General features: G+C 39.7%; 1 protein-coding gene across 16 annotated transcripts in view; it reads right to left on the bottom strand.

Moving 5' to 3' along the window:
• Window positions 1-426: 426 nt before the first annotated feature.
• The window catches only part of alpha-Man-IIa (alpha-mannosidase 2), a 29,170-nt gene continuing 2,469 nt past the window's right edge, over window positions 427-27,127 (bottom strand). For 2 of the 16 annotated variants that reach the window (XM_022796071.2, XM_022796070.2), the window contains exons 2-4: window positions 23,427-23,758; window positions 15,770-15,874; window positions 427-12,015 (exon numbers count right to left, since the gene is read on the bottom strand). In XM_022796071.2, coding sequence (XP_022651806.1) covers window positions 8,787-12,015; window positions 15,770-15,852 — 3,312 coding nt within the window. In that variant the 5' untranslated portion in view covers window positions 15,853-15,874; window positions 23,427-23,758 and the 3' untranslated portion in view covers window positions 427-8,786. The other 14 variants (XM_022796075.2, XM_086984327.1, XM_086984323.1 and 11 more) reach the window with 13 other exon arrangements.

Genomic DNA, 27,127 nt, shown 5'->3' on the forward strand with positions numbered 1-27,127 from the left:
TATGGTTCTTACCTGTAAGCACTTTCACGCTGATCCTTGGCATACTAAAATATAATTGAGGTCGAAATACAAACATGAAACCTCGTCCATTTTCATCAGCCTAATGGCACCAATTTAGGCGGATCGTTTTTTATTCAGTTCCGCAAAGTTGGTGGTCGCTAAATTAAACTTCATGGTGACATATATACTTTGATCAAGCTTATTGTTCACAAATTAAATGTTGATCAATGTGATAACAGATGGAGTCCTGGCCTGATTAGGACCTACAACCCGTAATCTATGTACTATGTGATGCGCTACTTCAAAAGTTTCTACTTCAAACTTCTCTTCTGTAGTTATGAGGCTCTCGTTTAGAACGATATCTAAGATTAGGTGTCGATAAGTACAAAACATGATTATGCGATGTCCTTTTTAACTACACAATACTAAAATGACTTTACCTTTTATTTTCAACAAATTTATTACCAAACAATGACCTTCAGCGCTGCTCCGTTTCGGGCAATCATCACAATCATAATATAATCATAGCCGTTTTGTTAAAATATCATAACGTTCTTTGCATAACTAGACAACCTAGCTTTTTAATTACCTTTCTCTTGTGGATCGTTTGGTCGTTATTATTAACTGTTACAGAAAAAATCATCGTTATCAACATGGATCTACTATTTGCTCTCACATAACTAAAATAGAAAAATAAAAACACAAAAAATTATATAATTTTTTTGAAATTAATTTAAATGTTTGTTTTAAATAATTTAAATCTCGTTGTTATTTCTGTATATGCTATATAGTGCTTATTCTGTAATATCATCACTCTGGGGTATCTGTGCATCTTAAACATTTTTTGCGGAACGCTTCTATAATTTACTGTCATCCAGATCCAATCGACCAGGCTTATATGCAGTTTTTTTTTGCATCCTGGCTCCATCATATCGCTACTATTCTTCGTCGTGATCATCATTACCTCATATTTTTTACAAAATATCACAACAAATAAACTATGATTTATATGTATGCATACGTATGAACGCTTATGACTGTCACTTTGTATGTCGTTTAATATTTACTATTTCCGTCTTTCTTTAATGATGATCACGTAATAATCGTAATGATTGTATGACGGGTGACTGATAGAAACAGTGATCTTTGTCGAAGTGAAGGAAACCCTTGGGGGAAGACACGCAGATGTTTTCCCTAGGATATATAGTCAACTTCAACAAGAATGCGTCTATCAGTCAATGATGAATGGTGCACGTATGATGATTTCTCAACTTTTGCCTTTTTTCATACGTATATTGTAATTACTTTACTATAATACATCATCTTCATGCTGATTCTTCATTTTGGTCACCATAGTCGTCATCACAATCACGAAACATAATCGCCTCTCATGTTTCTTCTATACACATTAAATAGGAGACGCAATATAGAGTTGTTGACATTGATTCACTTCGACTTGGTCTTTCGGCGAGTGTATGGCTTTAAGACGCGTGGAGCTACAAGTCACGCCACTGAACCCTTGAGCTCTAAAACCTCGACGAATCAAGCAAATCTCAAATTTGACGTTTGTTTTTTACTTAATCATATTAACCGTTAGATATCGTTGGCGTTGTTTGAATTAGTTCTCCGGGCTTTTTTCAACTAGGAGTATAGAAGGGCAAGCTATCGCACCTATTCGAAATTGGTGATTAGCATTTCCACCTATATTAGCGATAGAAATGGAAAACGGACCAGAAAATATACCGGTTACTGCATGAGAAAGCAAATAAAATGTCACTTTAATTACAGCGTCCTATTAATTTCCATTTAGGAGATGAGAAGTTATTGAATTCGTCAAGAATGAGCTTTTGAGAAGCGCCAACATGTCCATTGGTTAAAACGATGCTGTAAGTGACACAGTCGTTCCAGTCTAATATGATATCTATTGTAGTTGAAACGATTTATAAAAAAGGTGTACGGGTTTTTTTAATAAGAATCACAGAAGGTGGGCTGTGTTACTTTTTGAATGCCTTAAGCGACTAAATCCGTACACAGTTGCGTTAGTTCCATAAATCTCATCATTTTTCAACATTGCATATTACTATATCCCGCTAATTACCAGTAATAATCAGTTATTTGGCGCCTTCGCCCTTTCCGTTAATGTTCACTATTTCCGAGCTAAGGTGATTTGGTCAGACATATGTAGGCGTAAGTAGAACTAATCGACGTCATACGAGCGACCAATGGTCACCGCAGCTGCACTTGCTCACCTAGCTCCCGATCTTTTTACCGTTCGGAAACAACATCAAAAGCTTGTATTGAAGGGTACATGCTAATTAAGATTCGGTTCACTTTTGTCAATGTTTTATAACGTCACATTTCTATCTGCTATATATGTTTATATATATATACCTTCATCACAAATATGGTAATTACGATAATTGTGGTAATAATAAGAGTAATATTAAATTCTCACCGGAACTCGTACAATATATATTCATGTACGAGTGTATTGCAAGTGTCTTGGTTACACCCACTCTGCATTTCTGCCCTTAACACCCAGTTGTTATTAAGGGCTGTCAATATACTATGTATTATTTTTGGTTGGGCTCGCCACGAAGTGGGCTGCAAAAACGTCATTGTGTGGCTTTCGCTCACAAACAACCCCCAATTATATTTTGCTCACTTTCGTTCAAAAATAATTACCTATACAAAGGCTTCTCTCATTAAGGATGCGTAAAATGACGCGCTCTCAGCCGTAGTGTTACAGCACAAAAACAGCTGAAAGGCTGCAAATAAAAAAAATTATGACTAATCCTAAAAACCATGACAGTTGAAATATTATTAGAGATTCTCTGCCAACAAGGACGAATCGATAAAGTTAAAACAAACATATACTTGTACTCATGTACAAGGGAAGTTAAATACAGTAGTGAGCTAATTACCGACGCTGATTTTGTTGCTATCCTAATTGACGAACAGGCAATTTATAATTAACGACTGTTATTGACCTAATCAACAGGTGAAAATAATTAATGTTTTCGAGCCCATATGTTACCCATACGGATAATAACAACAACAACAACAACAACAATAGCAATAGTAGCTGAAGACGAAAAAGGTAGCATTTCGTCTTATGATTCATACTTATGGATGTGAAGGTAAGATCGTGTTTCGACGAACGTCTGAAGGTGTTCTAGTAGCAGGACAGCTAACGTAGCTAATGTGAATCTCTTTCTCATGTTTCATTGAACGAATTAAATGTTCATGCAATCAACGACCAGAGCTAAGGCAACGTTAGATCCAATTCACTCGAGCCATTCGTTAAGTCCGTCTAAAATCCAGTGTACTGATTGGTTTATTAATAGGTAACGAAACATGCTTTAAAAAATAATAACATTTGTTAACCTGATAGGCGTATATTTATTCCCTAGGCTGCCCATTGGAAATGTTTACCTGGGTTCAGAGGCAACAAACGGGCGCCATGTTGATTATTTTCTATGGCAAAAGGCTTTCACGCGCGTACTTCCGACACACGTTCCTATGTGATCTTGATAATCACCACCGACTGACAGGTCATTCTCATACATTTTATGCTGACGACATTTACTGCCAAAGCTTTATGCACCTTTGTAACTTGCATCCCATCGAGTTCGTTTTTTGATTTCTGTCCACCAAACAAGCATCTACCGACAGTCTTCTTGTTCTTGTACTGTTGCTAACGGATTTCATAGGATAATTTCGCTGTACATAGTGGTACTTGAAGTTGTCTATTTAAGTTGATAGGATCGGTAATACAAAAGCGCACTTATCGCCTAAGTAGGAGAAGCTGATATAAATGAACTTCGGGCACTCTCCAGATCGATCGTCCTTTCATCAAATTTGACCGTTATGTGGTGAGAGAGCATCATGGACGTAACATATTTGTGTCATGAACATGGATGGTCTACTATAAACCTACGTCTCTAATTCATCGATGGCTCGACCCAGCGGCTAAAATTTCTGTAGTCTCCCAGAAAAAGAACTTCGATAGAAGCATTTGTTCCATCCTTTTAGGTGTAGCAGCAAATCACTGAATGCTTGAAGTTAAGATGAAACAAGTTGCTCATTTAAAATAAGCATGCTTCAATCATGAGCTCAGACAAGTTATTTTTGAAAAGCTTGATAAAGATATGGGTGACTGAGAACAATAGCTATACGTTTAGAGATGATTACATGTTTTCAAAACAATTTCGGATCAAAACGGTATAAACTAGTCATCGACAGGCAGTTCGTCTAGCATGAATACCTAGTGAACATAGTATACGGTTATGCTAAAAAAGGAATGAACTTAAGTTCTGGTTTATGGTCCAGATACAATTTGTTGATATTTTCAGTTTATGTGACAGATTCTATAGGTAGAAAAGGTTCTCATAACGTGTCCCTCTATCCGTTTCTCGATATATACATCTGCCACTCCTATGCAAAAAGCAGCTCTGTAGCCAACCTTATCGTATTGATGCTCGTCATTTCCTCCTGTTTGTTTACTTCTGGCTGAATACAACCTTTGCTTGATTTAGCAAGGGTGGGACGTGAACCTAGTTAACACGGAGCTTCCGGAGGAGGAGCCTTTGTCACAACTGTGTGGCGATGTTCGTAAATTCACTACATCAACGTTACTTTCGAGTTGTCACTTCATAAAACGTCAAGTATGCGCAGAATATCTTAATGCAACACTATCAACGGCGTACACAGGATAACGAGCAATTGTAATTATATAATGTAATAGTCGTATAACTTGTAAATCAAAACATCCTAGACAAGACGCCCCGCAAATTGTTAGATTTCTGTTCTTCTCCTGCTAGTCTTTTTGCCATAAGTCTATATTCTATAAGTTATTTACCCGCATTGTACAATACGACAGACGTGTGCCTACGTATTAGGCTCATAATGCCATGACTCGTCAAGTGAAAACCATACTATGTCCATTGTACACATGTTCCAATCGTTCAACTAGCTAACTTCGTAGATCTACGTACTGTATTGGGATAAAGGGCTCGTGACAGCGAGAAATCACGTTTACCTTAAAAATAATCATTGCAATGGATTGCCCTTAATTTCAAGAGCTCCTTCCTTATCGTATCGTATCATATTGGTACAAATGCAATACTCATCGGTCGCACTAGCTGTAAATGTAGGTGGATAGACTTTCACATTCTATTGTATTACATATATGTACATATATTTAGATATATTCGGTCGGTATTTAATCAGATGGTTTTTACAAGATTTCAAGGTCTATCGCTCAGCACTAAAACGAGGTACTTTCGTCTTCCGTTGTCGACGCTGGAAAAACTAAGTGCGAAGACTGGCTGGAGTGTTTTTGTCGAAACATGTTCACAACGTTAAACTGCTGAGACGTTTCATGTTTTCCAGTACACGGTCGCTAACGTTGCTGATAAGCTAAAGCACCCTTCTGCTGTCGTCGCGTGAAATCAGTAAAAAGAATTAAAAGGTGCCACGAAGCACAAGGGCCTTTGTTTCAAATTTTACGTCTGGCATCGCCGTTAGAAATTCCATCAGACAGCTGGCTCCCAGCACGAAACGAAATGTACCTATGCTTGGATTCGAACCTAGATCACAACGTGTCTTTAAGATCGAAGAACGAAACTACCACGAAGGAATGTAGAAAGGCTAGGTGGTTATTTACGAGCTCCAAGAAAAGTTAAATTCGTCTCTTATTCGTCTCTAGAGCGGTTTAAAAGATTGTAGACCAGTTCTTCTGAAAGTTAGGTTTTGCCGCCGACTCAAGGGCAATAGACCTGCCAAGAAACATAGATCGCATGTTCGCATGAAGCGAACCCGTCTTCATTTGGAAACTGGACCGCTGAAAACTGAGAGAAGCCTGTTTCTCAAAGGAATTTCATTTTGAAACTCTCGGGAAAAAACTCATCATTCATTCAGACGTTTTGGCAAACGATTTTCTAAAAACCGCATTATGTCGAAAATTCAACATCTGTTGGAAGTTTTGATGTGGTTTATTATGTGTATCAAAGGCACTGGGATGACACATTTCGCACAGGGGATAATAATGCACAAAGAATATGCTGAAGTTATCGAGAGCAAGACGGTGCCTCCAGTACAATAGTTCCACCGGTGACTATATCTTCATGCATGGTAAAGCTACTAGTTGGCAATGACACTAGAGGTGCTGCCATGACCTGCTGTTTCACCAGATCTCAATCCAAAAATAGATGTCTAAAAAATTATAACAACTGGTTTGGAAAGGACAGAGAATATGAAATATTTCAGATCTTTGTAAAAAAAATTACTGACGTTTGGCATCATGATCCACTCATATTTGCGGCAGCGAAAAACTCCATCAGAAACACGTTTCAGAGAGTGGCAGCAATTCTGTCTGTAAGGGGCAGTACCATGAAATACTATTGCTTGCAACGATCCCACATGCTTTGTCAAAAATTCGAAAATATTTGCCGATTTCTTTATAACTATATGAACAGTCGCCAAAAAACCGTTTGAAAATATGTCGCTGTAGTGTCGTGCGATGGGCCTGAAACTCGGTTCGAATTGTTGAGCCTATTTGATTGATAACCGGCTGTGTATATATATATATATATATATATATATATATATATGTATATATATCACATCTAGGACTACTTCAAGCTATAATATTGTAATAATATGATTATCTTTTCTCTATTGTTTCTTCTTCTAATACCCTCTCGCATCCCACAAGTATACGAATACAAACGCTTTATCTTCTCGTTACGGTCAAAGATGTTTATGTCAATGTTTACTTAGTAGATTGTGACCACGGTGATAAGAAATTATTTATTTGTCGCTGTTATTATTGTTGTTACGGGTGTTGCTTTAGCTGGGCTTAGTCCGCGTACAATGCTAAACGTTGCATAAATTGCATCGGAAATATCGTGACGGAAACAAATCAGCTGGAGTCTGGTAAGAGTGGACACTGGCTACTTAGAACCGTTTTGACAATCATTATCAAAATATACACTTTCGAATAATTAACCACACAAAATTTCTTAGATGGATCCACACTTTCAGGTCATTTGTCCATCCATTCAGACTCACGTAACAAGAGAACATGTATACATTTGCTTGTTTATATTTTCACTTTATAACAATCGCTCATTACCAGTTCGGCGTATGCAGTTGCAAACTGCATTTAATTAGTTATTTCTTGGTTGTTAGCATTATTACGTTAGTTAGATAAGTATTTTCGTTTTTTTTTAATTAAGTCATTTTTAGTGGCGCTAAAATTTAAAATATATCAGTGTCGCCTTCTAAAATTGATTAGCTTTTTCCGTGTTCTTCGTTTATTTATTTGGGTAAAGGATGTATCTCTCAACTATGGAACCCATTTATGAAATCATTTTGTTTTTCTGTTTCCTGCTTTAAATGGGCCGTGCTGCACTAATTCTAACAGTTGCAATTTAATAAGTAGGGCGTAAAAGTATTTTCGTTGAAGGACTGTCAGTCTTAGGTTTATCAGAATTTTCGCTAGTCCCATGTGGCCTTGTGTCTCAAGAGCCTTCATATCATTAGTTTTATGACTCAACTTGAGGAGCCGAGTCGAATCACAGTCAGCGATCATCATTTAATTGTGTTTATGCAGCTTTACTATACGCTTATATAGGTAGTTCCTTTTAGACCCTATTGAATCTTAGGTGTTGTTTATATCGAGAATTATCTGTGGTTTTGCTATTCTCTCTTGCGGCAAAGTTCGTCATTAGAGATCACTTTGCGGTGCCGATATTTTACAGGAATGGCTTTTTTCCTAGCTTGCAAGTAATGATATGTATGTGCTTAAGCAAATGGCAAAGCCACTAAGTTCATATAGTATCTACGTTTAAATACGTTTGATAGGTTAGTTCGTGTATGCAGGTAATTTGTAATAGTTTGTTTTTTTACCCATACAGAGCATTTGTAAGATGACTTGGTCGAATTCTCATTCTACAGAAGTATTTGCAATTTGTCGTCATTCGCTTCTTGCGGCCATTCAGAGTTCGGTTTTTTATAGAAATAAACCTTCAGCTGGAGATTGTTAAAACCAATCTTGACAAATGCCATCAGATGGCACTTCAAAGTTTACCTTCAATCCACTGCACAATCTTGGCTGTCTTAAGTGCCTTATTTTTCAGCAATATATAATTCTGTAATAAAGAATTTGCGGTTGCGATCATAGGACATCTGACTACTGAGCAGACGATCGCTATTGACGTGCTCGGCCAAAGTGCAAAACGAACACTTCATAGAAGAGGCCCACCAATCAATTTGCAAGCCAAACGGCTAAATTAAATATATGGGTAACAAAAACTAAACGTGGTCGAAATAAGTTTCCTATCAACCTAATACAATTGGGCCGTCTTTATTTCATCAGCCACCCAGAACAGTGCTTGTCGTCGTTATATTCTCCTGTATTAGACGCACTTTCTCTCCTTCTCGCTTGCTCTATACTTTTATCTCTTACATTTTATAAGTACTATAATTCGTATTACTACTTCTACTATCGAAATATCAATGCTAGTAAATTAAACACGATATATCTCCTCATTCATGGTCTTGTCTATCCGGAAGCCTCGCACACGCATATATATAGCATGTCTGAAAGCCTCCATTAGTCAGTACATTAGCATAATATGTATGTAGTATCTATATAAATCTTTCACTCATCTGTCGTTTTTTACCTATAATATTTTAAAAGAAGGGCTTCTCTATGTTTCTTAGCTAGCTAACTCTACAACGACGAATAATAGGACTGCTTGATTGGTTGCTCACTAGAATCATGGGATGAGTCGAGCCATTTTTACCGCCCGAATGTGGTTAGCCGGCACATGAATGTTCTCGGTGACGTGGAACACATCACCGGGGTACAGATCGCTGAGTGATGTGAACTGCGCGCTATCACCGAATGTCCGTCCAAAGAGCGTTGTTAAGTCCATGCCAGCCGATGTAATCTGGCACATACCGATAGGCACTAGCTCACTGCACGAATAACCTTCGTTGTGTAACGTAATGAGGAACTGAGGTTCTTCGCCGGTCCCGGTGTCCATGAAGCGAACGTTGACAAGGTGTAGGCCGCAAGGCTGAAGGGTCGATGAGGTTGAATATGACTCCTTTTTAGTGCCGTGAACTAATAGAGGAAGAGCAGGCGACGACAATGAATGGTACGTGAGCAAGGCCAACAATGAAGGCCGAGGATCGATGTCGCTTTGCGATTCGAGCACGAGCCGGAACGAGCTCAACGCGGGAATGTTGTCTTGTACCGGCTGAGCTAGTCCTCGGTTATCGTCCTGACTGAGCCGCCTGTCAAGGAACACATACAACGAGCCTTGTTCGCCAAGGTCGGACACGCCGAGGGGCTGTGCTGATGCAAGGCTGAGCCGCGCGAAGCTGTCCTGTATGTAGGCCATGGCCGACAGCGGGTACACGTTGGCCTGAATAGGTAATTGATGCTGGTAGCGTCGTTCGACGTAACTGAAACCATTGAGATCGGTGAAGAATGATTTCGATTCGATCGAAGTAGAGACATGCATCAGCAACTCGAAATTGTTCGTTCGAGTGATGTCGACAATATTGTGTATCTCAATAGTTTGCCCATCGATGCCTGGTGACTCCTTGATGCGGAAATGCACCTTGATATCTGAGGTAATAGTGAGTACCTCACTGACGAGGGCGCCTTTTACTGCGACAACAGTTGTCGGAACGAAACGTAGTGATGTGGGGGCGTCTTTCTCTGGCATGAACAGATACGCGCCGGATTTATCTCGTTTCGGGTTGCTGTGCGTGGAAAATCGCCAGAACGAGATTTCGACGGACGCCTGTGCGGTAGTCTGCGTCAGTCGGGTCAGCAGACCGGTGTACTTCGAGAAGCTCGCTGACAAACCGCTAGTCTCGACTTTGAAGTTCTGCTCATCAGACGAGCTTACCTGAAAGACGCCCCCGCCGCTGTTCTCGCACGAGCTCTTGTAAAATATGACGTCCGCTCTCGACGGAGCCGTTTCGTGGCCACCGCGTGATACCGTGAACGCTTTAACCTCGAGGGGTCGTAGTTCAACCTGGAAGCTTAACTCGAAGAGATCGTCGCGCAGCTTGCAGCCATCGAATGCGGGCGAAAGTTGAGACACCGCGCCTTTAACCGTCACGTCGGGTGATACCGTGTAAATCGTGACTACCTCTCGCCGAAGGGCGGTTAACGCATTTACAACCGACACGATATAGGAGGCCTGGCGAAAATCAAGCAATACCCTCGACGAGTAGCCCTCAACCGTTCCATTCAAGTTAATGACAATGTTGTTCTCACATGAATCAGTGTTGCCGAGCAAATATTCAGCAGATATGCGGATGATATTCATTGAGTTTGTTAATGCCTGGTTGAGTTTCATGCCATAGTCTTGCATTACGTGTGTTTTCGCCGTGCCCGTAATACCGTCATGGTGTTGAAAGAGCGAGAGGCCTCTTCTCGCTTGGTCCAGCATTTTCGTCACCCGACAGTTCATACCGTTTGCTTTGGCCAGACTGTGCACAATTTCAGCTGTCCTCAACGTCGACTCGACGCGCCTATCTAAAAACTTGTAAAATGGTCTCGATGTATAATAGCCAGACCAGTACTCATCATTCTTGTCTGCGTAAGTGAAGAAGTCGCCCGTCAGCGTAGGTATCGTAACGGCTGATGAACGCATATCGTTCTCAATTGACTGGAAATAGTCCTGAAGTGTGCCAAACTGCACGTTGGCATTCAATGACTCGTTCTTATTAATGAAATCCATAATTCTCTTGTAATTCGTATACTGGCTGTCCCATTCAGTACTACGGTCAAAACGGAAGTCATCACCAAGCGGTATGAGCACTGAACTTGTCTGGTACAGCTGTGCTTTCTTGCGATACTGGTCGAGCAACAGCGCAGCTCGAGAAGCCACATTCCTCTCGGTTATCTTGATCGGGGGCATTTTCCACGGACAGCTTGACCGGCTTGGTTTTAATCGCATAAAATCAAACTGGCAACAAACAGCTGGGTCAGGGCCGCATGTGTGCGGGACATCGTAACTATAGAAAGGCATCATGTGGCAAAACATATCTGTATCACCTTGCGTGTCCCAGGACTGGCGCCACTGAAATTCTAAAGCCCTAGCTCTTGCAAGATATTTTTTGAGAAAATAGTGCACTCGCTGTATGACCATATTCTTCAAGCCGAGTCCCTTCAGAAGAAACGCCATCGTTGGCGATAGCCCGAACGGGTCAATGGCCCAGCCATTTTTCGGCTTCGGTGCCGCCGGTAGATTTCGTTGCAACCATTCGTGGCCAAGTACGAGCTGTTCCAGCATGGCGTAGTAATGAGTGTTAGCTTCATCGTTCATCACCCAGCCGCCGGTAACGAACTCGAGGCGGCCCTCTTTCACCAGCCGGGTGACATTCTTCCGAATCGGTTCGGGCTGTTCTTCGAACCATCGCGCAAAAAAAGAAATCTCAGCCCAAATAAAAGTCATGTCACGGTGTTGGCTTAGTTTAGCGACAGCGTATGTGAGGATATTTTTTGTGTTCTCGGTATAATACTTTTCAAACGTTTTTATCCATCCGGGATCGTTGTGCGAATGGGGCACAATGAACACCTTAAGTTTGTTGGTGGCATCCCACTGTGTCGAGTCATATTCAATGGGCCAGCCTTGCTTCCAAACTCCGCCGTCCTCATTGGTGAATGATACCGTCTGAATGATGCTCCGTATGTCATAGTCACATTTAGCACGCGGGGGGACACTTTTCATGCAAAACATTGTGCTGGTATCGTGTAGCGTGTCGGATTTCCCGATCCCCGCAACGTCTGCTCCGGATGCAGCGACAGGAACTCTGGCTTTCTGTTCCGCTTCTTCTAGGCTGCGTTTCAGCGAAGCCAATTCTTGACGATTTTTCTTTACTTGTAGCTCGAGGTTCCGTAGTTCGGCGTCGAGATCCACTGTACCCTGCTCCGCGGGGCCTGGCGGGCCTATACCACGGAACAAAACCAATAGACATACTCTGTAAAAGGTAAGCCAGACGCAGGCAGAAATAGAAATTCAGCGTTAGAATTGATATAATCGCACATATCTAATGCGACGTACTATTGGAGTACTAATGGACGCATATTATGAACTGTATTATCATATTTTTAAAACTTTCTCGAATAATTTATATATTTGAGTTACTCATTGACATATTGCACGGACCAGAGCGTCTACCATGAGAGATGAACTATTTTGACATCCCTCTAGGTTTCAACATTTGTTACCTCATTAAATTTTTCTGAATTTGAATATTTGTGAGAATTATTAACCTAATTGAATATATCTGTGCACATACTAAATATGTTGAGCTGATATCGTCAACTCAACAACAAAAAGTAAGGTAAGTAAAAGGCCGCGACGTAGATATCACCCTAAGAAGCCTGTCATTTTCCACCAGAGGTAAACGATATGTCCATTTTAATTATGATTGTATTGCTAATTAATGTAGCATCTTAGTCTTTTAATTCAAAACAAAAGTCACTTCATGAAATGAAGTGCTAGAATATACGATAGAACTAGTAAATGTTGCATGATAAAAGTTTATAGGCTCTTCATAATCGCCAGTAACAAATTCATTATCTTCGATTAAGTTACCACTTTACGATTTGACTAGCGACAAACAACTGTTAGAAAAGTAATACTTTAGTTTCCAAGACAAGCTTGCTTTGCTCAGCCATTTTTAAAACCATTTGCAGAGTGGGCAAAGAAATTTTAATTTTTGCATTATTATCTACATATATATTGTAAACAAACTACGATGTCTACTTCGCTCGCGCTTTGATCTCTGCATCCTCTATTTTAGAAATCTGTTTGCCCAGAATTATTACGTTATTTTCGCAGTTATATACCTACAAACGATATTACAGTTAGAGATTTAACAAGCGTTATTAGAAAAGTCAGAGCTTTGTTGTTACAGGACATTCACGCATAAAACAGTTGTACAGATATTTTACAAAAATTGAACTTTTTTTTTTTTGATTTGCGTGCCATATTGAGCTTTCTGCTGTGTTAGTCCAAAGGCAAAAAATCCAATCATTTTTGCTTATACTGTGAAGCACATATTGCCTAAAAAAGAAGCAATATTTGGAAACTAATGGTTAAACGGAGTCAAACATAGGAAATGTACTGTTTTCAAAAGTAACACTGCAAAATTTCGACTATTGGCTATATATCTTGGCTAGCTGCATATGAGCTGCTTAGTCTAACTGGCCCAAGCTGTACCTTCTAGCGTCATAATTTTCCAAAAAAAAACAGCTACACGAATGAGCCTCAAATTCGTCTATTGTATTATCTAACACCCACATATATTATATGTATATATCTACCCGGAAATGGCTGTATACTCGTAAAATGATCCAAGGCATTGGTCCACGGAGCAATATGGTGAAAACAAAGATGGATGTCGGCATAAGTTCTCAACTTGACTCAACTTCTCACACCCAATAGCGTTGCTTTCCGGTATAAGTTAGGTTTAGTTTTTATTAATTAGAAGTTTATTACTGTGTAAAGTATCAACACTTTTAAAGCTTATTGAACTGTGGTAACATTATGTTAAAGTTTGCGCTTCTGGCAAACACTTTTTGCGAGTTCCGGTAACATTTTCGTCATCGAGATTTTTTTGATTCGACATGGAGGAGTTTCTAATGAAAAGAACAATTCAATCACCCACGCGTGGTCACAAAATGTAGCTAGAGACCTGTAGATTGTCGCCAAGTGATTGTGTTCTTTTCTTGTGGATGTTTAACAAATGCTCAGTACTTCTGAAATGTTCTGGTTAGTTAATGTTAGTAATTAGGTCATGCCAAAATAGACCATTTATAGATTGAAGGTTACTTCTACAAGATTTGCATTGCCAACATATAGCACGTAGTTCATGAACGGATAAGTCGCAAGGTCAAAAATGCCTTCGTACTGTTCTCGACAACATCAGCGCTTTAAAATAGTTTTTCCCCACGTATAGTAATCTATTTGCTGAGAGTATATCAGACGCGAGAATTAGCATTTCACTGCTCGGGCACAAAGGAGTCTATATAAATTACCCACACAATATAAAAATATACCAGCCAACAACGTCTAATAAGCTAGCCGAAAACGTTTCAACATGATTTGTTGCGCTAATATAATGAAATCACGTTAATCAAGTAGAATGGGTTACATGAGACTGCCTGTCTATCTGACGTCTATTGCTGGCTTCAACACGGTGAAACTCTCGTTTTATGTAGAAGATAAACTTGATGCAATGGCAAAATCTAATAATTCTAATACTAGATTATGGATGACCCCACTACCCCTTAGCCCAAGTCAGCTGAACTCCACGACAGAACTTGCACGTTTAATAGTTAGACTGCTAGAAACTGGAGATCGTACGTAGAGTTTACAAACGCCATATTACAGGCATAGCGACCTCCTTTATGCGGACAGTTCGATATCTATTTATAATGACTAACTAAGTAATGTATCTAAATTTATCCGCTTTCCGTTTTATTTTATTTTATTTACATTTAATTTCAGAAACGTTCATAAAAATATCGTCATAAATATCTGTTGAATTCTTTTCTGTAGAAGACTATATGCTATAACCTGTTCTATATTAACGAGTCCGCTCTTCAAGGCTATTACAAGCGACATGAAATTCAGTATCCGATACTCGTTTCGTTTGATAAGGAACTGGGCGAAATCGAAAACCGATATCACCACTGTGTAGCTAGAATAACAAGCTCATCTTGATATCGACACGGTATTGCATTATTGGATTACCCCATATGCAGAAACGTTTAATAACCAGGAAAAAGTAGGCTTCTGTATAAAGCTTAAAGTCAAATGTCGTCATCCACTGCAATGGGTAAGTGCGGCATTTAATATATGCTTTGACACACTTGCGAGTCCATACCGTGCATTTCAGGCCCAACCTGTTCCAAGACAGTAACTAAGACATCATCCAGTCTTCGAACTTTTTCGACACACGTAGGCCTTCACACTAGTTCGTCGGTGTTGGCTGCCACAGCGATAACGTTTATGAAGCGAACGCAACTAGGCCTGTATAAACCACTGCGTTGACCCAGGGCCACTCCTCCAAATCAGTTCCACCCACTTTTCACTAGTACCAGTTCTCCTTATTCTATACGGTAGTCTGAAAGAACCATTAGAGCTATCTGTCCACAGAACACCCGTTTATTATCAGCCCTTCTCTGCCGAAGGTTGTCTTTCTACATGAGAAATCTTTGGGATATTTCCTTAGTTGGTCCGGTGGACGATGGGAAAAGAAAGGTGACGGGCTGCGCAGTGGATAGCCTAAAGGCCCACGCGATACTCCACCCACGACAGGGTATAACACACAGACACGAGGGCTCTGTGAAAACAAATTTGCGTAGAGAAAACCCATCAGCACTAATAATATGGCATCAACGCTGGGTAATGCGTCTCACATCGAAGTCTCCGTGTGATGACTCGCCGTGTGTTACTCGAATTCACTTGTTCCCAACTCACGAACACGGTTTTCTTCCGGGATTATCGACTCCACTACGATTCCTAACTACTATCACCTGCTGCTTCCGAATAAAACTTATTATGTTGTTGTACAGATATAGGCTACAAAAAACGAACTTGGTTAACATAACAACATCGGCAACGTGAATCCTATCAGTACATTATTTCTCGTACTGGTTTAGAATTTACTCATCTAAGAGTAACGTGGGGAAATAAAAAGAACTTAATAGGGAATAACTTACCCGAGCAAAATTGCACAGATAATCAAATGCGAGTATAGACGCACCAGTCGCCACATTAGACTGAAGGCCAGAGTTCGTCGCATTGCTGCTTTCGCCTGAAATCAGCTTTGGACACACGAGGGAAATCATGTTAACACTAGGGTTGAATAACGAATGGAAGCATTATATATTGGAAATAGGTGGTTATGTGTTTTTGCACATTATTATTGATTATTACATGTCTATGTCTTACTGTTACGGCGTAATGGCTACTCGTGAATGCACAAAGGAGTAGATGGGGCTTACAGATACACAAAGGAGGCAAGACAAAGGCAACAAAAGGATGGGAAAAGGTTTACGTACACAACTATACGCGCTGCACACTAATAAACAAATAGGCAAACTGAGTTTTTTCCAACGCTGGAGTTTTCCACTTTTAGCAGTCAAATTGATCACAAATATTCGGTTTAGCTGGCCTAGATTTCTGCTATTCTTCAACAACAAAATCAGTATGTCCTTTCGGCCGAAAATTCGTATTTCGAATCTGGATGGCCCTCTATGGAAATAGAAAAAAGGCAGATGTATTTTATAAACCAGAACCAATTAGCAAACATTGTACTTTTGACAGAAAGATCTGCATGTTTCTATATTAAAAAAAAACTTATTTTTCTCAGCCTATTCCTTAGTTCCGTTGCATTCATATATTAAAGCAAAGACCTGAGTAGAAGTTCCGTCTTCGAGTATTAATTAGTGTAGTGGACAATATTCAATATGTAGTCTCGAATGGTGCCGCACTACGATTGACTTGAGTGTACTAAAAAACTAAACTGCTTCGTAAATTTCTGCTATATATCGGGCGGATTAGAGATTCGGGCCTCGATTGGCGATTTCTTTTACATTATATTGCTTTTATGATAAATTACTTCCATCGAACTCAGAGAAGAGGTGCACACTCAGAGAACATCTAAGATCTCAAACTATTTAATATATGAAATCTATTGAACGGATCTTGGATTTGTAGAAGCGTGAAAACTGTTGTTGTCAACCACCCTCTCATTTTTTGGAGACGCAGTAAAGCATAGATAATTGGAACATGGCCCTGTAAAAAAATTGAACAAATCCAAACGCTTTTGTAATGTATTCGCTATATACTAAGCGATCGAGATTGACATGTATAATTTTTTGTTAGTTGTTAGTAATGTCTTCAATGAAGAAGACGTAACAAATTAGGTATACGTTACGATGTCTCAAATCTTAAAGTCCTATATTCCCTTCTCGTTTGTTATATTCGTTCGCCGAAACTGAAACTTTAGCACGGATAGGAAAGCAACATGCTTAAATAATAGGAAATTTCAATCGATTTATAAATTCCTTTGAAAGTCCAACCAAATTTCTGTGTTAGACTACAGTGTTTCAAAACTCAAAGACAACCTGTATGATCTTTACCGCTTCCTTTGGGGCTGGAACAATGGTGAATTCTCACCTAGATGCTATCTTAAGCTTTTTGCATAGATTTTAGAGCAAATGTATTTTGACAGACTCTACACCCAAGTAATGAGATTGTTTGAACATATCCACATGTATCCATATCTTCGAGTACTGTTTTCAAACGAATTACAAGTATGCACACAATAGGTCATATTCTAAACCACATACAGGAGAGTTGCCTGCATACGTTCCCGGTCCTAATGCAGTAGAAATTTATTGCGGCTCTGGCTCGACAGGACGAACACTTGCTGTCCATTTGCAAGCCAATAAGATTACTTGGCACCGCATTGACTAGCTACTTACCGCTTGTTGCGTCCCCTGAGAGGGAGGTACGTAGCATTTAGATAAGCTCGAACGGAGCAATAATGGATCAACATAACTGAACTGTGAAAAACATATCAACTTTGGTTTAAACATGTATAATCGTATCATGAGAAGCTGTTAAGAGGTAATCGCTTCGGTTTTTTTTAAGGCTGTGTCAATTTATCATCATCAGTTTTTCAATTCCTACACTTTATCCACTAATGATTACCAATTAAAGGGTTAACCCAAAGGCTATCTCGGGTCTGCACGAAACAACCTTTTTTGATATTTCGATAAACTTATTTTTAACTAACGTGAGGCACTACTGGACTAATATAACAAAATAGTGAAAGGTTTATAAAATTTGATCTTGAAACAATGAATTAATTAGTTAATAATTATATTCAAGTGAATGGTATTCAATACAAATTCAGTGAGAAGTACAACAGCTTCAACTAAGTACGAAACCAAAAATTAGGGTATATTATCCACACTAAGAAAACATATCATGAGAGAACTTTTGAGATTTGACTAATTATGTCAAACCAAGTACAGTATACCAGATATGTCAGTATATAGCCATTGAAATCGATGGGTTCGACCGAACAATCGTTCATTTTACGGCTAGTAATTGTATGAGGCAATAATAAGCACGGATTTTAGTAGAATGATAACCAGACCTTCTTTAACAAAATGTCGAATGCTAGTCAAAGGGTGTCTCGTAAAAAGCACAGTTTAATGCGAATCTGTGTACGGAATGTTCACGGTTAGAAGCAACGACTCGACAACAAATGGTCCCCTTACGTGGTAAACATCGCGCTGAGGTCTATCGACACGTTAGCATGCCACTATAACGATCCAATGGCGCACGGAAACTTACCAACTTTCCCAGCTTAACCCTGATCGATTTGATACAGACATTTTCTCCCGCCCAAACTAGTAGTTCTAGCAGAGGCGGTATCAACTTCGTAACGGCTGGCTCCAACTTAACTTCGTGATACTGCCAGATAAATAAAGCCATTTTATTCGCTCTGATAGCGACCTCTTTCACAAAACAAGTATTGGGTGTTTGTACTAGGAATTGTAACAAACTATTGTTTGTCTTGTTATCAGTATTGCAAATATGACAAATGTATTTTAGTTTATAGGTTTGCATGGACTGGGTTTTTCGGGTCTCAAGACGACCTCGGGTTGACGCTTATTTACATATCTATCTTTCAAACAAACAGCGACTATTTTTGTGCACGTACGAGTTTAAGGCACTGCTTCGTTGTAAATTTACATGCCGGCACCGCGTGCGTATTTACTCATGCACTTTCGGTCAATAAGGGAAGTTCTAATGAACTTCATTGTGCACATAAGTGCCCTTGATAACCAGGGAGAAGATACTGACGCATGCATAGAAATAGTGTCTGTAGTAAAAACACTTGAATATGCTAACGGTCGCACAGCACAAATCTACTCTTAGGCAGGACCTTTATATTATGGGCACGTGGTCGAAATCCGCCGTGTGTATCTATTAACAGATATTAACTTGTATTATCTATTAAGTTTAGTTGGTAAATACGTTACCACTGCCTCATGACCGAACCATTTGATGCTCTTTACCACTCGAACCTTACCGTTCCACAACCACGCTTAAGCATTTCACGAGTACAATTAAATAGTAACTTTCTTATTTATTTAATCCAATCTCTTCTAACCGGCAAGCATACCTATAGGCATGCCTTCAAGTTACCTTTATCTGAAAGCTGTCCGAGGCTCATATCTAGTACTTTTGCCAATTCACGTGATCGAATGCATTGGGATATTATAGCATACAAACCTTATAAATTATTGCGGCTTACTTTTGTTCATGATAAATAGACACGTTCTGTTTATCAGTGCAGCATTACGGGCTTAACTGTACAGGTGTCATTTTTGCCCTTACTAAAGTACCCTTTTAAGTAACCCCTAACATTTGGCCTACCGACACCGACAACACTATGCCTCTCTGTTAACAGCTAAATAATCTAATAACATCTAAATACTAAATTATGTTACAATCAGCACAGTTCGTTGTGTTGTTTACTGACGGTCCTCTTTTGTATCAAAATTCTATTCATACATTTCTACAACTATCTATATCCATTTCCTCAGAATACTGTTGTCGATAAAGCTGTTTAACTAAGTTGTTCAAACAAATGGTTCAACATGTATTAAAATCAATTGTATTTATTGAATATATCTATCCACCCCGATTACAGTTTCCATTTGAGACCTATACCACTAATTAGACATCTTCAAATTATTCGTTAATCTGCAAATGACTTGCATTGAATAATAACCGTAATAATAATAAACGTACTTTAAATACGATACAAATATATCTAGAATTTTTTTAACTATTACGTCGTACATGCTACATTATTGTCTACAACCTTTCGAAAGAAATCCTTTCACGATTGTAAACAGCGCACATTTTAACGATAGACAATTATCGCTCTTACGGTGCAGAAGATTTTCATATGCTTAGAAATGTCGCAGTTATTCAGCCCTTTAATTTGAACGTAAATTTTAGGATTGACAGTAATCCCAACAGTACTGCACTCAAATGCACATTTCTGAGCTTTTGACATAATAGCTGGACGCGCGTATTTAAGCTTCCGGACTCACACGTCGACGGACGGCACTGCTGATCAAGTTCACCACGGCTCGTTAAGAGGCAGATTACATAGTTACACAATAAAAAATAAGCATAAGTAAACCCATAGACATATGTATCCCCTGTGTGAGACTGTGGTTCACGACGCTTCATCTGAAATGAAGTCGTTTACTTTAGAGTACTAATTGAACCTGCCGAAATGTAGATAAGGTGATAGCAGTTTATAAACAGCGTCTCGAGATAATACCCTATTTCTATGATAAGTCGAACAATTACGGTTGGATTGATCAGAGTAGGCTTGCGATGCATCAAAGCAACGAAATTGTCTCTCCCGGTACTAAGCAACGAGCTATTCTAATATTTTACTCTACTTAATTGTTTTCGGAGTATATTTTTTTAGTCAGTAAATATATGTTTCAATTTGTTTCACACACATAATGTAATACAACGACAAATTGGAGTAATTCGATTAGGGGATGGAACTGAGAATGCTTTTACCTGCAGCATTTCCAACTTTCTGCTAGTAAAAACTTCGGCCTTAGCCGAAAACAAGTTACAGATGGCAAGCTTTTATAAAGCGGTTGAGAGTTACACCGGTGACCCTTTTTCGCTTTTGTTACTAAATATTGTTGTTTCTTATTTATGAACCTAGACACAGATCAATTAGGCCATGGTAGACCGCTAAAGAAACAATCGTGTGAAATAAACTTAGTATAGTTCTCTACTCATATACGTTTACAGCGCGATCATAATCGTTTTCGATTGCGTTTCATTCATTGATTAATAACTTAAGTATACCAGATAATTCATTCGTCACTTGAAGCCCGCCGTCATCTTTACTGCTTGCCTACTGAAAAATGTTTCTTATATCGTTTGCAGAATTGCTACTTACTATACCCAAATGTATCGTTCTATTTTTAATTATGTATAATGGGTTTAATGGACACCTGTATCACTTCGGTGATACTTGGAAAAATGTCTTCTGGCTTCTATAGAACTAGACGGAGATCGCCTCTTATGTCTATGTATCAACCGGGGCGGATACCACGGAGTGGCTAATGTCCATGAGGCCCGTCATCAATGGTTTAATCAATAACCCGATACAAGTGTATTTCCTTGTTCTAAAACAGCAAGAACTACATTATCACATAGTTCTGGGTTGATTGCTCATTGGCTCACCAAGTTTGTATAGAATAATAAATAGTACATAAAATACGTTTCAGCTTAGCTGCAGGTGCATACGCATTTGACACGCGGTGTTTACTGTATGCTTATTTTGCTAAATAGAACGCTTCCTATATGTACACGATCTGATCATATTGTACATAGCCTTAAAGCTTAATATAATCAACTACAATAGCGAATGAAGATGTGACCTTGGCATATCCGCGCTCTAGTTTCAAACGACGCAACCGCTTTGCTTCTATATTAATTCCAACATAAGCCTGTCCATCTGATATGGCCTTCAGAGACAGAAAGGTTAGCAAACATATTAAAAAACAATCTACAAACTACAATACAAGCAAATATTCAGACAGAGGTCTTTTTGTAAAACACAAAACTTTCGTTCAGGATATTACGGCATACGCTTGGTGTACTTCGTACGGAAAATGTAATTTTCGATCAGACTAGTTGGACAAATGTTGCAGGTTGTCAGCGAGAACGGAACGAACTCGTACCCGTCCTGACAGAGCATGAGAGAACCTACAGTTCCCCATTGTCATCTTATTGACTATTGCACGATACAATGTTTGAAGGCAATGCACCCCTTCGTTGAATCCACGTGAATACACAGATTAGACATGCCGGTGTCGTACTAAATGATATAGTATCGCAACGATTTCATATCATTCGAAATCTAAGGGTAGATGCAACTAAATGTAGATTTATCCGCATATAGCTTGGCTATCTGATAGATCTACAGTATACTTTAGAAAACAACGACGAACGGGAAAAAACATCATACAAAATCGTAACCTAATTTAAATACCGACAGGGAAACGGGGATCCATTCATTTCATAAATACAAGCATCAAATGCTGAAAATAACAGTATTTAACGTGTGATTGAACTAAAAGATGCACACTTGTTTTTCTTATTTTATCTCATCCACAAAAAACGGCAAAGCAATTGCACCATTAATCGGGGGCACTTCTGGTAGTAACAACAGCTACGAATGTTAATATCATTAGAGCTACAGCTAAATTTAGAAGGGCATCAGCTTCTCCTGTACGGATCATTAGACGACAGCCCCTCGTGCCCCCATCCGTTGCGTAAGCGATAGCAGACAGTAGGGTCCGAACTCCACAAAAAACCCATGACCCCCCAATCACTAAAAACGCTAGCCGACACCTCTCGTTGTTCCCGCTTGCTTTGAGAAATGTTACAACGGTGCGTAATACTTAAAGGCCTCAGCAAAGCAAGCTCGTGTAAGCTGGCCCTATAGAGGTAATAGTAAACGACGACTTATCCTCGAAGACAACGAGCGAGTGGAATGGTTCCGTTTAGAAACTAAACACTATAACTTTCTAGCAAGCCACACCAACAATGTGCCACGGGCTAATGACACGCGCATGATTCATATTAAAGGGTGGTCAGTTGATAATGCGAAGTAGAGCAAAACCGCAAGCGTATCGCTTGTCCTACAGCAAGGTTGTCTTTGTCCTGCGCCATAATCGCCAACAATGTTCCTGTTGGAACACCAACAGCTCAGAAAAAGAGTTGCGTATCTAGGAATTTTAATGAAACGAATGTCCATACAATTAAAGTGTTTCAATGCAAAAAACAGTTTTATCGCAGGTTAATTAAATTTGCCTCATGAAACAGGTAATCCTCGGTGATAGCCATGACTGTATAGCACAATGGGACGCTCAATGCACCGGAATAAAAATGCAACAGCAGATATGACTACCTGAAGACACGCACTATAAAAAAAAGTAGCATTGAAGGTCCCATTCATAATAGGATGTTTGTACCTCAACAATAATGCAAACGATAAGAATTGATTTTTGAAGAGCCACGTGCTTTCATATTCTAAGGATTGATTTTTGAAGAGCCACGTGCTTCCATATTCTATCTACCCACATTGTATATTCACTTTGCACTAGCTAACACTTTCTATATATTCTTTATATACATTCGTAATGAAGAAAAAACGTTCTAATTTTTATCCGCATCGGTTTGTTTACGTATTGGTCGAATAAAAGAATCACTAACCGACCTGCTTCATCGTAGGTGACCCACCTTGGAAACTTAGTAATCCATGACGATAGACCAAGTATTGTTCATGACGCTTTTGATTTTCTGCTTTTCTGTGTTACTTCACTGACTGACCTCTGGGAGTCCTGCTTTTAAGATGGCGTTCCAAACAGCCTGTTATATAGAAAAGTTACCAGCAACGCCACACACGGTAAGTGTGATAGGTGAAGGCGGTGAGAAAGGATCGCACTTAATATTTGCACAGGTAGACTTTTCCGCAGCGAGCCCGTCCCATGTAACACACCGAGTTCACCAGCGCTTAGCGTCAATTTAGCGTTTTACGGGGAACGTATTGGAAGAGCCTCAACTTTTAGCCACTGAAAAGTTTGCTTCGGTTTTTTCGTATGGTTTTCATAGGTGCGTAACAAAATGCACAACTACATATACTCTGATCAGACGGCTTCTTTAACAAGAAACTAGATGGGTTATGCCGTCAGGCTGATCTTTCTAGTGATTCTCTACACACTGTAAACTACAGCAAATTCGACAGACATATCCAAATTTTGCGTAGCCATTAAAACCGTTTTTTATTAGTTCAAGCCCTCCCCTTTACTCGGCAGCTGCAAGTCTTTAGTTCGGATGCGTTGCGCCCATGCATTGAGCGCGCGTAATCGCGTATATCTGTACTCTCGCGTGTATCCGTACTACGTCTCGGAGTATTACAAGTGATGTTTGCTTATAAGTACATGATATCTGACAGCAGCAATGTCCATAATGTTCATCGTAGGTTAAAGCGTGTCACAGTAACAAATGGTTATCAATAAGCTTTTCTCTATTATAGTGAACACCAAACTGATAAGACATGCTAACAAATCCTTCCAAAAAAAATAAAAAATTCACGGGATTATAAGTCTTCAGAGCATCATCGAAACATCCGAACCGAAGGTTTACAGTTGCCGAGTAAGACGGGGCCCGGTTTCAATCTAAAACAAAAATGGCTATTTCAATGGCTACGCAGATACATCGTCGTTCGAAAATTTAGACTTGTCTATCGAATCTGCTCTAGTCTAGTACCGATCCTCTAAAAAAGGTTAGCCCTCAACATAATTTTAGTGCTTCGTACAGTCTAAAATTGGGCTCATCTATTTCTACATAGACTCTAACGACACAAATATCGAAAGTAGCCTCGTACAGTTTAAAATTGGGCTCACCTATTTCTACATAGACACTAACGACACAAATATCGAAAGTAGGCATTTAAGCTTTTCACGACACAAATATCGAAAGTAGGCATTTAAGTTTTTCATTAATGCTACGTACACAAATTCCTATCATAATTATTGTCAATTAGATCTGGTATTGTCACTTGAAATAGGCTTAGCGTGAATAAATAGTCATCGATGCACGTGCTTCCCCGAACCTGTCCTTTTCTATTCGCTCTATAGAGCTAGCAAAATGCCAAATGTTTAGCCAATAAAGCGGGCATAATCACTAATTTTAACGTCCGGGATTTCATTAACACAGTTATTGAAGTCCTTGAATATCGTGGGTGTTTATCAAAATTAAGATCATTCATCGCTAGCAATTTTCTGGGATTTTTTCCCTTTTTTATATCAGTATCTTTGTTATTGTTTATGCAAAGGAAAGCACGTTTGCCGACAGTTCGGGACTTTTTATGGCAAATAATTTCCCACATTTCCTCTAGCTCTCTCTCCCTCGTATTTCTCACGCCCTCCAGCTCCCACCTCGAGACTCCAGGCCCCCCAGCCTTGCGTTCTGCTTGTTAACTGACTTTATCCCACATGCGCGAACAACGCAAACCTTCACTCACCTGCTTAGGCAAAAAAGTGTTCTACCTGATTGCTGTTCGCCTTCTAAATGGCTGGACACGATAGCTCTTTGAAATTAGGCCGCACTACTCCGGATTTTGTCTGGGTATCACCAGCAACAGTAGCTACCTCGTTGTTTTCTCTAAAGTTAGTCCGATGGCAGAATTTGTGTACATCTTTAGCTGTGGCTGATGGGCTTTTTCTTTGATGCAAGGGGCAACTTCAGGCAGTAACTTGAAACAGGTGTGCACAAACGTCGCTAACGAGAGTGGCGCAGTATGTCGAATCTCCCCGTAGCTTTCTGCTGCTGCTGCTGCTGAGGCCACCGGTTTTGTCTGCATCGACACTGAACCTGCTCCGGTTCCCTAACTGTAGTTGACTGGTGACAAATGATTCGCACGCTGTGGTTTCTCTTTTCCTTAATTCTATCTATGTTCACCATAGCAGTTGTTCCGGTGGTAAATGATACATTAGTCGTATAACATTTTGCCCCGAGCGCCGTCCCAACTATTGAACGGAGGTAATCCTTGTTACGGGTGCGGGCCGCTCTCCAGCAATAACGGCTCGGCTGCTTGTTTCCGCTTTAGTCTCATCGATGATCACTGCTACAATAATATCATCTGTAGGAATGTTTCTAGTATTGTTATCATAATGATTACTGCTAATGTAGGTCGTGCCGCGGGCCTGGATCTGGGTTGAACCTTACTATCGTTTTGGTATGAGTGACTCCGACGGCTGTGATCGCAACGAAGTATAACTAGATTGAAAATGACCATCTCCTTGCCACCATCCTATTTTTTTTCACATTATTTTTCTCTGATCATGACCGTCATCGACTTATCCAGCTGTATAGATATTCAATAAACGAGGCACCGCATGACTAGACCCTAAACACCATTTTTTTGGAAACTGCACTGTTACTTTCGACGACACATATTCAGCTCTCCAATGAATGTCCAAACAAAACCGCGCTGCGCTTCCTCTATTCGTGTGTATCGGGGTAGCAGACAAAAGGCTTCTCTTCAGGTATAAAGGCAGCAGTACGCAAACGTGGGAAGCACCAAGGATCGAGGGAAACACCGGTAGCGACATCGTTGGCGGCGCTTGTAGGAATAAGAACGAATAATGGACGAAACAGTCGACGATAGTTTTATAGAAATATGCATAAACACTATGTAACATTTTCTACCACTTGTACTCTTGTTAGCTTAACGGTCTTATTGCTTATTACACTTTCCTGTTAGCTTTTTTTTCATCATAGAATATCAACACACACGAATATGAAAACAGGAACAGTAGCGTAATATTTCGTCTGTCTTACAGCTACCGTTGCCATTGCTATTATTGCGTAAAAGACAAACAACAAAACTGGAAGATGCCAGTTCGTCCCATAACGACCAGGCGTCCCACCCACCCCGGTTAATAAGCTAATATTTGTTTGAGTACATCGGTAACCACCGCTTTCAACACAGGCAATGATCACCAGCTCCAGCGTTCACGATGATTTGCTGCAGTGATCGCCGATTAAATCAAACGTGACTTTACTAAAGCATGAGACGAAACGGACAGCCCAGTATTTCTATTATTTGTTCTATATTTGTATATTCCCGCAAATGGCTGTTTATGCCGGCAGTTGCTGTTACCGCTGTCTATGTAGCTGCTATCCATCGAAACGCACCGCGTTCTCTTTAGTCTCGCCAACCAGCTGTGGCACTTCTACGTTAATCGGCTTGACATATTGGTAACGTGGCCAAAACGCAAATTCAGACAGGTAGTACATATCTCACGTACGGCCCGATGTGTTGTCCGTCGACAAGAGTTCTTCTTTATTCGATGGTTTTAGCCCCGACTTATGCAGGGCTTTACGCTGAAAAAGAAGCCAACAGAAAAGTATAGTAGGCAATAAGACCGTTAAGC

Source organism: Varroa destructor, unplaced genomic scaffold, assembly GCF_002443255.2.
Source record: "Varroa destructor unplaced genomic scaffold, Vdes_3.0 BEIS01000003.1, whole genome shotgun sequence".
In the NCBI taxonomy this organism is placed as follows: Eukaryota; Metazoa; Arthropoda; class Arachnida; order Mesostigmata; family Varroidae; genus Varroa; species Varroa destructor.